An 11562-nucleotide genomic window follows, 5' to 3' on the forward strand; every position below is an offset into this window, starting at 1 on the left:
ATCTGGCAATGCTGCAATGTTTCTTACAAAGAAAGATCGGCAGAGAATTAAAAATCATAGACGACCTATGTAGAGATGGTAATGAATAATGAGATTTTCTCTTAGACTATATACAACTATATACTATATACTATATATATATATATATATATATATATATATATACTTATATCAGCATATTTTCTATGTAGAATATATTCCAATATATCTTTCCACTCGAAATTTACCCTTCAAATATGTCAACTTAAATAAATAAATATATATGTATTGTTATATTTAATGGACGTGTAGATATGTATATAGATACGTGGATGTGTAAACTGGACGTATAAAATGGACGTCTCACGGATATACGGTGCTATCTGGGTAGGCAGAAGAGTTCGCTTGAGGTTTATTTTTCTCATCTGAATGCGATGAAAATTTTTTCAGAATTTTCTATTTTCGAATGAATGATCGAATTATTACAGTATGCGTCGGCGTATTTTCACATTAGCTACGTTCTGAATAAGTCCACTTATGAACGCATGCGCGTGTGAATCGGTTTTCGAAAAACGGCGGAGTTTCGTTTCTAGCGTTGGTGCGCGTCATTGGCTGATCTCAGCGCCGCGCGCGCCAACGTAAGGCCGTATCGGCCAATCAGAACGAAGAACGAGTACTGGGCGCGCTTAGTCCGAGACCGCGAACATCATTCGCTACGCGTTCGTCTAACACGTGCGACCACTGTTCTTCGCGCAGCGACCGTTGTGCGCGCGGCGTCTTTGGCTTCTCCATTCTCGTTCGGCACGCACACTCCAAAGGGGTCTCTCCATACGTCCATTCAACCGGGAATCTTTTAATATCCGAACGATCGTCATGGCAGAGGAATATCTCTACGGTAAATATCAACAGCAGTGGTATCGCGAGCATTACAGCAGGATTATTTCGCGTCGTACACGAATACTTTCGACGTTGTTGGCCGTTCGACGCCGAGCGGTACTACCGTCGAGACGCCGGCTGGCTTTCGGCCATTGTGACCAGTCCCCATTGTCCCCGTCGAAACAGCCAGCGAAAATTTTCCGAGCTATACCACAACGGCAAGCATTCAAAATATTCCGTGTGCGTACTCTTGTGATTTGTGTGTCCAGGAATCACCCTCGAAGGAGCCAACTCCAGCGAGGTATGGGACCCGGAACACAAGAATGACGACGCAGACAGCACGAACCAACATTTCGGAGCCGATCAGAAGCTTATTATTAAAATGGTAAGTCGAGATATTATCGTTCGGTCGTAGACATAGCCGTGATAAAATATCGAATTTTTATCACGACGCTTTTCGACGTACCGCGTGTATGCATCATTTTCATGAATTTTCTCATACTCTGCCGTTACGAGCGGCAGATACTTACTCATTATCCTACAATTCAGTCGGCAACGGTTCTCTCCCTCGATCCATCATATAGAATGTTCGATTTAGCTCCTCTTCAAGCCTTCTTAGATTTCTACTGAACAACGTAGCAGGATTTTCCCATGGAATTCTTTCGATTCTGTAAAATTATACGACCGATATCGGTGTCGCTGCTACTCTTGATTTTTCAATGCATTTTCGTCGACTCTCGTTACGTTCGCGCGCGAATTTTTAACCAAGGTAGAGGAGTCTACGCGCAAATTACTCGTTGTTATAACCTTGCTTTTTTTCGGTTAACCCCACTTTTCGTACCGACGAATTTTCGAGAAGCTACGAAACGTTGGAACTTTGATTTTCGTTGTTCGAAGAGAATGCGAGAATTCGTTTGGATTTATACAGGAAATTGTTCTGTTAAATATGCATGTGTGTATATTGGGTACGTGTAACGATATATGTACTATATTGTGAACAAATATGAAAATTCGTTTTCATCTTTCTAAGGGATTTTTCATTGGTGCTGATGTGTAACATGACTGTTTCTTCTGATGATATAATGTTTGCTTTTATTTTATAGGCACTTTTAGGACCAGAAGCTAAGCCTGGCGAGCTGAACGTGCTACAGGTGGAAGCGATGGGACTGAAAGGACCCATTAAAACACCGATTGCTTTGCTGGAAATGGGAAAAACAGCACAGATTATTTTGGATCTCAGTTTTCCGGACCCTCCAGTCACGTTCACTTTGGTTAAAGGCAGCGGCCCTGTTCACATAGTAGGCCATAATCTTCTTGGTAAGAATCTGTACCGATATTATACCAAACTATGATAAATAGCAAAAATTCTATACAACACCTTAACGTTGTTTCGCAGAAAAAATTCTGTTCTAACAAAGAAATTTTTCAAGTCCAGCACTTTATTGTAATATAACGCTAGAATATCTAGAAGGGCGATAATTCTAATTGGACGCCTTTGTCGTTTGCCTTTTGTCGAAGCATGTAGTTGTAAAAATAGTAACGAGTTTCCTGTATAAGGATAATTAGAAGAAACAAAAAGTCAGGCGTTTATAATGCACAAAGATTGCACTGATATTTGTTCGAAGGAATTGAAATATGTTGGGACTAAAATTTACATAACAATGCGTTTAATTTTTTAGGTACACACATGGAGGAGTTTGACGATATGGATGATGAGATGGAGGAGGAGAACATAGATGATGATGATGATGATAAGGTACAACTAAATGTCTAATTATTTCAAGTAGATCGATCAGAGAAATGCATGCGACTCCGTGTTTAAGTAGTTTGTCGAAAAATCCACTAACATCGAAAAGATTGTATTCGTAACTGACATTCTGAACGAACCGTATGGAAAATCGTGAGATCCGAGATAAATGTGCAGAATATTTTCGATGAGAACTCTTTATCTGAATGCATATTGAGCCTAAAAACGTTTGAAGTTTATAGTGTTTACTATAATGTTAATTGTGTATATTGTTGGAAGCAATAGTCTATCGTTTTCTACATATTAGGAATACGAATTTCAGGCACAACAAAAGAAAAGAAAGCATTCTGCAGAGGGTAAAAAAAATGGCACCAAGCGTGCCAGGATGGATGAAGCTGGAGACAAATAGAATGCTAATGTTAGAATGCTGCTATACAAATATCCCCCCAAAAAAAAACAAACAAAAAAAATATGAAATTTATCAAGAATCTTTTAAAGTGACGTTACTTTAATATTACGATTCGTGCGAGGGAGGGCTCTGAAGATTGTCTAAGCAATAAATAAGAGTCGTGGACGATATACTTTCTGCGTTTGTGTTCTCATTCCATGTGTGTCTGTTTTATTTCCTTTTTGCATAATAAAACATCCCATTTTTTAAACACTTGCTTTTATTCTTTATTCGTCTTGGTACCTGATTCATTCCATTCTTACGTTTACAATAAATTTTACTGAAACGAAGACCAAAAAAAAATAGGATGTCAGTAATACAATCTTTTTATTTTTCGAATAACGAAGAAGCTCTCCAGCTTCTACGAACCGCATTTTTACCACTAACATTTTTTGTGCTCCGTACAACAATACCGTTCGTTTCTACAAAGCTATATTCTATTTCTGATTTCAATATATTAGGAGCCTGAAGACGATGAAGACGACGACGATGAACCTAAAAAGAAGAATGCCAAATTAACCACCGCAGCCAAATACAAAAACCAAGCTAATAAGAACAAGAAAAAATAAGCCGCGAGCCTTAATATTATGGAAATACAACAAACTTTTAAGTTAGGCTAATAAGCGTAAGTCCATCATTATCATCCGCATTTCTGCGAATCTAGTATCGTTTCATCAGATTTATTAGACGACAAACATTACCTTCCACGTTTCTGTGACACAACTGGACCAACGAATGTATGAATAGCACGTAGCTTTTACCGAGCAACATGAAAAAGAGTAACATAATTTACCATCTGCTTCCAACTATTTTCACAAAGATTCCTACCAGTCGAATTTCTCTCTAAATGCCTCAGAGGAATGGCCCTTGAAAACATATTAGACAAGTTCTACGTTCTATCAAAAGGAACATGAATCGAAAATTATTTTTTTGACAACAATCGTACGGAGTTTGGAGTTCAGAAGGCATTCCTCTGAGAGCTAATCGCGCACTGTAATTTTGATCCAGCTTGTAATGCAATTAAATCGAAAGGGAAACGAGACTTCGTGCGACGTGATCAACAAATTGCTACTACTCCAAGTAACAAGATTAAAAAAATTGCTTGAAACAACTGTAGAACTATAAAAGACTGTAAGACTGTATGCAGTATTTTCAAGCAATTTTCTTTCGATCATGTTTCACAGAGTCCCATTGTATTTTCAACGTAAGAGAGATTCAAAGTGAAAAACAATTTGGCCCAGTTGTCGTTCCATCGAATTTGTGGGAAGCGTGAACCAGAATTTTATTTTCTTTTTTCGTTTTCTCCGACGCCGTGTTCACAACAGCGAAACGCTTCAAGTGATATGCGGAGGTACCCTATTTCTAATGTAGCCATGTAAACGCGCGATTCAGACAAAGGAATTAATTGATTAATCCCTCGAGAGAAAAGAAACAAACCAGAGCAAAATGTACGAACTAGTTGCGAAGATAACGTTCCAGTGTAATTTATTATTTTCGTGTGTACAAGATGGGGGAAAGGGTAAATAGTCACGGAAGCCCTTGCGCCAGTGTGTTTATTAATGATTGCGAACGAGGGGGTACAATGATAATAACGTTTCAGAATTTCAATGAAAAGAACGAAACATATTTACGCATCAAGTCTCGACATTCATTCCATTTGATGAAAGATTACAGAAGAGGGGGTTACAGGTGTACTACACAATGTGATTGCTCTTACATCAGTGTTATATGCGAATAAATGCATATGCGTCGCGTGTGCAAAAAAAGAAAACTAAACACGCCCGTACGATTGATAAGTAGTCTGTACACCTATTTTGTACATATACGATACAATAAAAAATTTCACAACTTTTAATCAGTATTGCGACGTAATTCTTCCGCGGCCGTTCCTTTCATCGAACGGAGAGAGGTGCACGAATGTATGTTGTGGTCCACGATTTCTCGGGAAATTCACCGTAAAGTCCGATCATTCAGACTTAATGTTAAAATAGTTCACGTAGGTTAAACTAATCTAGCGTAAGACGTCTGTCTTTTGTTAAGATATTTTCGCACTGTCGATACCACCCCTAGTAAAGAGTATTTACAAAAATAGATCTCGTCGTATGCATGTATACAGGGTGAGTCTGCATGACAACATGACGATGTGAAATAGCTCATAAGGTAAGTTATTTGTTGTACGAAAAAAATGTTCAAACAAATGTCGCACGGTTCCTAGGGGGGCATACAGTGCTGCAATCTGATTTTTGTTACTTTGATTTTTGATCAAGGTATGTAGGTCACCTTCAATTTTTTAAATAGAACGCCCAACATTTTTGCTCGAACTCCTGCGTAAAAAGGTATTGGCCTTCATATATTATAAATCTAGTAGTTAACGAGATATTATCGATATAATTTTCGCTCAACTTGAATATGGTAAGTACATATGAACAATTATATATATAATATCTCGTTAACTATTAGATTTATGATATACGAAGATCAATACGTTTTTACGCAGAATTTTCTGCTTCATCCGAGTTCGAACAAAAAAAAAGTGAAGGTGACTTCTTCCTTGATCAAAAATCAGATTGCAGCACTGTATGTCTCCCTAGGAATCATGCAACATTTGTTTGAACATTTTTTCCGTACAACAAATAACTAATCGAAGTTTTATCAATATTTTGTTTTTCAAACATTATTTACTCTTCCATCTTTCATTTACAATTAGACAATTAGAATTTAGAAATACATAAAAATTCTATAAAATTTTCAGAAGCCATAAACGCGTAAAGATCCGCAGTCTGTTTATAATATACGGCGAAATAATCCTTAAAAGAATCTCGTTATGACTTTATTTAGTCGAATATTTTCTGCGAGGGGTGGTGATTGGTCGAAAGCGATCGTTCGTCATTAATGCGATCCGAAGAAGTCGCTCGTTCGCACGGTTCTCGTAGTAACGATTAAAAACATGGCGATGATTTTCAGATTGTAAAAAGTACATGTCCTATACTTTGTATTAAGGATCCTGAATCTGTCTGCGAATAAACACAACCTAACAAATTTGTAAATTTCGTATATAAATCTTCTATAAATTAAGGTGAGCTATCGATCCCACATTATTAGAATTACAAACGTGCCACTCCTTACACTCTGTGTATCTCGGAAAACATTTGTAATCTTAATCCCCAGGCTACTTGCTGTTAGCATGCAACAATCGTTAATATGATATGCAGAATATCGGTTCAAAAGGTAGTTTAAGCAAGCATACAGAAGCGACGGTTACTTGCACGAATTCGCGATGTCAAATTAACAAGAAAGAAGCAGCGGATCTACGTCAGCAGGTAGAGAAAACGTCCTATTACCATGTCTGTTTTCTTCTTAATCGACAATACATTTTATTCCGAAGGTATCGAATCTGCAAGAGACAGTCTCATCTTTAGAGAACACGATACAACTGAAAGATGTACAGCTACAGAACATGCGACGCGACAACGAACGATTATCAGCAGAGTTGAAGAAGCAGCAAAGATGCGTCCGGAACATCAAACGTAACAAGACCAGCAGCAAATTTCGATAAGCTTATCGTAACCCTCAAATCTACCAAATTCATTTTAGAGCAGTTGGACGACGAAAGGTTCTTCTACCAAAGAGAAAAAGACTATTTCAACGACGAGTTGCAGAAAATGAAGTCTACCGGTGGAGCGACGAGGCTGTACAGACAGAGAACAGATCTTGAAGACGCGCGAAAAGCTTTGGAAGAGGAGAACAAATCTCTCCGGGAGGAATTGAGCGAGAAAGCGAGAACGACGTACAATTTGTGTATAAAATTTCTGCGAATGAAGTATGCGAAAGATTCGTTGAGGCAGAAACTGGATCAATTGTTGAAAGAGCATCTGCAGGTGATGGCAGACATGATGGAAAAGTTAGACGAAGGAAGGGATGAACTGAACATCATTGTATCGGATAAATTCCAGGAACCTTTGCCTCTGGGCAAAGCGAAATTTCTACAAGTGAATCGCTCGAAACCAATTCCGTATGATTAATTTTCGAATTTGAATTGTTCGAATTGTTATTTTCTGCCAGGTGGTTCAGAGAAACGCTCGATTGGTTCATGAAAACGCGACGCTCAGGGTGCAAATAGAACACCTTACGTTGAACATAGAGAAACTGAAGAGCGGCATGCAGAAGCCTAAATTAATCAACGTGGATGCGAAAATTATTGCCAAATTAGCTGAGCGAAGCTCAACGAAATCAGACAAAGAGACAGCAAGATGGCCGTCGTCTCGGTAAATCCATTTCCGGTTTTCTTACTCTTTTCAATCGTGATAGGAATTCAATTTAATTTGTTTGAAGGGTTTCGAATCGTCAGGACACCGTCGATTCTTGCGGAGACGGTAAATTAATAGCGAAAATACGATCTAGTCATGCGGGAAAACACAAGGATTCTGGACTTCTCGAAGTTCAAACCAATGAAACCAGAGACTTCCGGGCGGAACGTGTACGCAGCGTTCCGGACATTGTTCGCATGAAAGCTGAAGGGAAATGCTCGTCGTTCCCTCCTTCCGATTGTTCGGGCCATCTGCGTGACGCTTCCACGAACACATAGTAGACTATAAGCATTTCAAATTCATTTGTACAAATGTAAATGTTACAGATATTTTCTTTTCTATTTGATGTCTTTGTTAAGCAAGAAGATGTATACATATATGTATGGAATAGACTTGATATCCCATGTATGATTCACCTATTTTGTCCTTATACATTTTCTCGTATTGTTTGAAATAACCAAGATAGTCAAGTGGACAGAGTTCGTGGGACACTGCACACTGCGTATACATTACTGTATTACTGTCCTTTTCTTTCTTCAATTATTTGCAATATTCAGGGTATATAAACACAGATGATTCGTGTACCTTTATAAAACATTAAACAGGGTTCATACGATGCATGCGCTTGCGTTCTTATATAGATATGTAAGTTTCGATACGAATCTGTGTAAAAAAGATGTTTTAAATGTTTAGACATTCAATATAATGATTCGGGTAGATGCTTGACGGAAAGTATCTAATATACATTTGAATGAAGCATTTGGCAATGTTTGTTAAACGCTGATTGGTCTACGTGGCCCTAGTGGTAAAATGATGAAACAAGCATCGACGAACCGACTGCATAAATATCGGGCGCAACACGTGAATAATACTTCAATCGAACGAAACTGCGACGAAAGAGCATTGTAGAGAATTCGAAAAGTTAATTGCGAGAGGAACAATTTTACAAAGTGTTTAAACAATTATACATAGAAAAGAGTCATCGGTGTGTCTTGTGATAGACGGTAGCTCTCGGTTGACGAGAGGAACTGATCAGAATCAATCAGAATGCGGCTCTTAATTATTCTGTCTTGTTTGTATCTGTTGCCGGCGATTTACGGCAACGATGAAAAGAATGAAACAACGTTTGTGCCGACTCGCGAGTGGCAAGTCGTGAAAAAGGGTGAGTAAAAATTTGTCCTGTAAATTCTTGTGAAAAATCTAGAATTTCGGGAACTACTTTTTACGCAACTGATCCTGCCTCATCGAACACCACGTCAGTCAAATTTGATATCTCGCTTTTCTTCGACAAGTTGCAATATTGTTATATTTTACGAAAAGAAAAGTGCAAGATGACAGTTTACCTGAGAAATTTGTGAAAAATCTTTTTATCTCATTGTTTATTATAATGTACTCGTTATTATAATGTATTCGTAAATGACGAATACCTTTCTTCATTTAAATTGGTTTGTATTACATATCATTTTTGATTTAGGTACTCCTATTCCCGAGGGGTTGCACGTACGCCACAATTTTCAAACCGGAGTTACGGAAGCGAAATTGATGGACAGCGAAGAAACAGAGGAGAAGGATTCCAACGAAAATTTGAGTTCCAACTCTTTGACGTTGCACCCTGAGAAAGCAATCTCCGAAGACGAAGAGCCTCCGATATTTTCAGAAAAAACAAACATGTTCGATTATCCTTTGGAGGAACTGAAAGCTAGATTGAAGAAGATTAAGCAAGACGAAGCAGAAACTTCCCCAGAATTAAATGTAACTATTCGATTCGTTTTACATGGATTCGTAGGCACGTGGATTCTTAGAAGCGAATCAGTAAACCAATTCCAAACTGTGAAATTCGTTTGCAATTTTTTGAGACGACTTCTAAGAAGGGGGAACCAAATAAAATATTACTTTCAGTGGTAGTAGCCTTTTTAGATTTGAAATATATCAAAATTTGACTAAATTCTGTTGAAGGATATATTCTGGCATTTTTTGAAAATTTTCTGATGCCATAAATGCATAAAGATAAGCGTTTATAGTTGTTTATTATAGCATACTTGGTTTATTTGAATTTTCCTTTCACAAACAAGTACATGTAGTATATACAAATGTATATGGTTCTTCGACTTATGCGGAAAGCGCTGGAATGAATTAATCATATAAGTTGAGGACTTACCATATAAACAGTATTTATTCATTTGATGAATATCTTTAGGACGAGCATGCAAAGAAGGTGAAGCAAAAGTTTCGGGACTACGAAACCTTGAAGAAAGAGCTGAAAGCTTTAGAAGTGAATATTACAACAAACTGGGAATTACTAAACACCTACTTCCAAAAGTTTCAACCACACAAAAATGCAGTTACCACTGGGACTCTGATGTCTACAGAGATAGAAGAAATTTTGGATATCCTTTATAATCTAGAATATTTACTTCACCACATCGACAATGCTAAAGTTTTTGCAGATATGCAAGGGTAACTGTCTCTAAAAATCTCTCAAGTTCGCGACAAATGGCGAAATAAATCTCTAATATGTTTTCTAACATTTCAGCATGACCAATATTATATCTCCGTGTCTCAACGGAACGAACAATGAAATAAAAGCTGAAGCACTGCGGCTTTTGGGTGCAGCGGTCCAGTCGAATCCTAAAGTCCAGCTGAAAGCATTGGAGAACGACATTGTCCAAAAGCTTTTGCACATATTGTCGACGAACACTCGAACGGAAGTGAAGAGCAGATGTCTTTACGCCTTGAGTGCCTTAATCAGACAATTTCCAGCGGCTCAGAAAGTTTGGATCAATCATGGTGGATTGGAGATATTCGGGAAGATTCTAGTGAATGACCAGTTACAAATACAGATAAAGGTCATGAAGCTTGTCAATGATTTGATCATCGAGAGGCAAGATTTACAAGAAACTACGAATACCGAACAGTCGCAGATAAAAACAAAAGCGTATACAAGTGTCGACTTAGAGCAAAAATTATTGACGTACGAGTACTGTAAACATTTAAGCAACTTAATGGTAAAGAGTTTCAAAGGCGAGGTGACTAATCAATTCAAGACGAACAACTACGAATTCCTCGAAACAATTTCCGAAAGTATGATCACCATTGCTCCCGTTTGTAAACACCAGTTTAAAACTAACAAAGATTCGATGCTTCGCACGATAGAGCATCTATTGAGTTTTTATCAGAAGTTGGATTCCACATTGGAACAAGACGACGATGAAATTTTGAAAAATCTTACTCTGTTGATCGAGAAACTTCAAACGACTGTTACCGAAATACCTCACGACGAGTTATGAGCGAGAAAGTAGCTCCAACATTTTCATTTCTAATCGGAGAATTGTGAACTGTACAAAGAGTTTTATGCATAAGGAAAATCATGATCGCGGTGGATCCATTGTTAACGCGTCTGGGAAACTTGTTACGGATCTTGCATTTCTTATCGTTATCTTTTTGATAATTATAGAATTGTTACGATGTCATTCATTTGAACAGGAACGGTACTTAGTCATTTGCAAATAGGTTGTCAGAGAATGTGATTGTCTTTTGTAATGAATGCGTGTACAATGTATTATAAGATAAATGTATGTGTGTGGTTGTATGTGTAATCTCTGTACATAGGTAGCGTGTAAGTAAGGCGTGCATGTGTCGGCAGTCTGTAGTAACTACGGTGACCATACTTTTCGAAGAAAGGAAACTTTTGTATTGAAGGATTTAATACATTATTTATTGTAAGGAATAGAAAAGAAAACATTCTATGAAACTAGATCTTAAAACGAAGAATTGTTTAAAAGAAAAATTACGGTACTCAAAAAATACAGGAGGGATGGTCACCGTAGTAATATGTAACACTGAACAATCGTTGTGTTGCTTGTGTTCTGAAACGTAATTCTTTAATAAATTATTTTATACTGTTTATATCGTTGTTTTCTTCTCCAGTCGCGGCTCAAGTGGTGTGAGAGGAGGAAAAGAAAAGGGAGTGTTTCCGTCCTAGGCCGGAATTTTATTGGGCATGGGCATTTTTGTCTCAATTGAGACAAGACCGTCCCCACCGTAGCGCCCACTGTCCCTCACTAGCATCCGTCGTTACTATGACAAGTTGCAAGCTGCAATTGCAAGCAGTGCGTAGACCAAGTGCATCAGAGCCGCGAGGAGCGCCATTCATTACAGAAGTAAATGATTCGTGCCGCTTTTTCTATAAGACGCAATCGGCAATG

The 11562-nt window shown here is 38.0% G+C and overlaps 3 protein-coding genes and 1 long non-coding RNA gene across 6 annotated transcripts; 3 read left to right on the forward strand and 1 right to left on the reverse strand.

The window, feature by feature from the left end:
- The first annotated feature begins 678 nt into the window (after positions 1 to 678).
- On the forward strand, positions 679 to 4905 carry LOC143208784 (nucleoplasmin-like protein). Of its 2 annotated transcripts, none has more exons than XM_076423583.1 (5): positions 679 to 874; positions 1125 to 1240; positions 1959 to 2172; positions 2535 to 2611; positions 2925 to 3263. In XM_076423583.1, the coding sequence occupies exons 1-5, from the start codon at positions 853 to 855 to the stop codon at positions 3009 to 3011; spliced, it is 516 nt and encodes a 171-aa protein (XP_076279698.1). In that variant the 5' UTR covers positions 679 to 852; the 3' UTR covers positions 3012 to 3263. The 2 variants fall into 2 exon arrangements, with proteins under 2 accessions (XP_076279698.1, XP_076279697.1); XM_076423582.1 differs by lacking the exon at positions 2925 to 3263 and adding an exon at positions 3512 to 4905 and having other exon boundaries at positions 682 to 874.
- LOC143208789 (uncharacterized) lies at positions 4101 to 8049 on the reverse strand. The gene is made up of 2 exons (XR_013008975.1): positions 6842 to 8049; positions 4101 to 6739 (listed from the first exon to the last, which is right to left on the reverse strand). It is a non-coding gene; the product is annotated as an uncharacterized LOC143208789 (long non-coding RNA).
- Positions 5987 to 8052, forward strand: LOC143208771 (uncharacterized). 2 transcript variants are annotated; one of them, XM_076423557.1, is made up of 6 exons: positions 5987 to 6126; positions 6219 to 6370; positions 6436 to 6577; positions 6645 to 7039; positions 7113 to 7315; positions 7383 to 8052. In XM_076423557.1, the coding sequence occupies exons 2-6, from the start codon at positions 6257 to 6259 to the stop codon at positions 7633 to 7635; spliced, it is 1107 nt and encodes a 368-aa protein (XP_076279672.1). In that variant the 5' UTR covers positions 5987 to 6126; positions 6219 to 6256; the 3' UTR covers positions 7636 to 8052. The 2 variants fall into 2 exon arrangements, with proteins under 2 accessions (XP_076279672.1, XP_076279673.1); XM_076423558.1 differs by having other exon boundaries at positions 7399 to 7573.
- A 145-nt stretch (positions 8053 to 8197) lies between these two features.
- On the forward strand, positions 8198 to 11263 carry Sil1 (Sil1 nucleotide exchange factor). Its single transcript, XM_076423548.1, has 4 exons — positions 8198 to 8519; positions 8832 to 9109; positions 9555 to 9814; positions 9891 to 11263. The coding sequence occupies exons 1-4, from the start codon at positions 8405 to 8407 to the stop codon at positions 10642 to 10644; spliced, it is 1407 nt and encodes a 468-aa protein (XP_076279663.1). The 5' UTR covers positions 8198 to 8404; the 3' UTR covers positions 10645 to 11263.
- The last annotated feature ends 299 nt before the right edge of the window (positions 11264 to 11562 follow it).

Source organism: Lasioglossum baleicum, chromosome 5 (genome assembly GCF_051020765.1).
Source record: "Lasioglossum baleicum chromosome 5, iyLasBale1, whole genome shotgun sequence".
Taxonomy (NCBI): Eukaryota; Metazoa; Arthropoda; class Insecta; order Hymenoptera; family Halictidae; genus Lasioglossum; species Lasioglossum baleicum.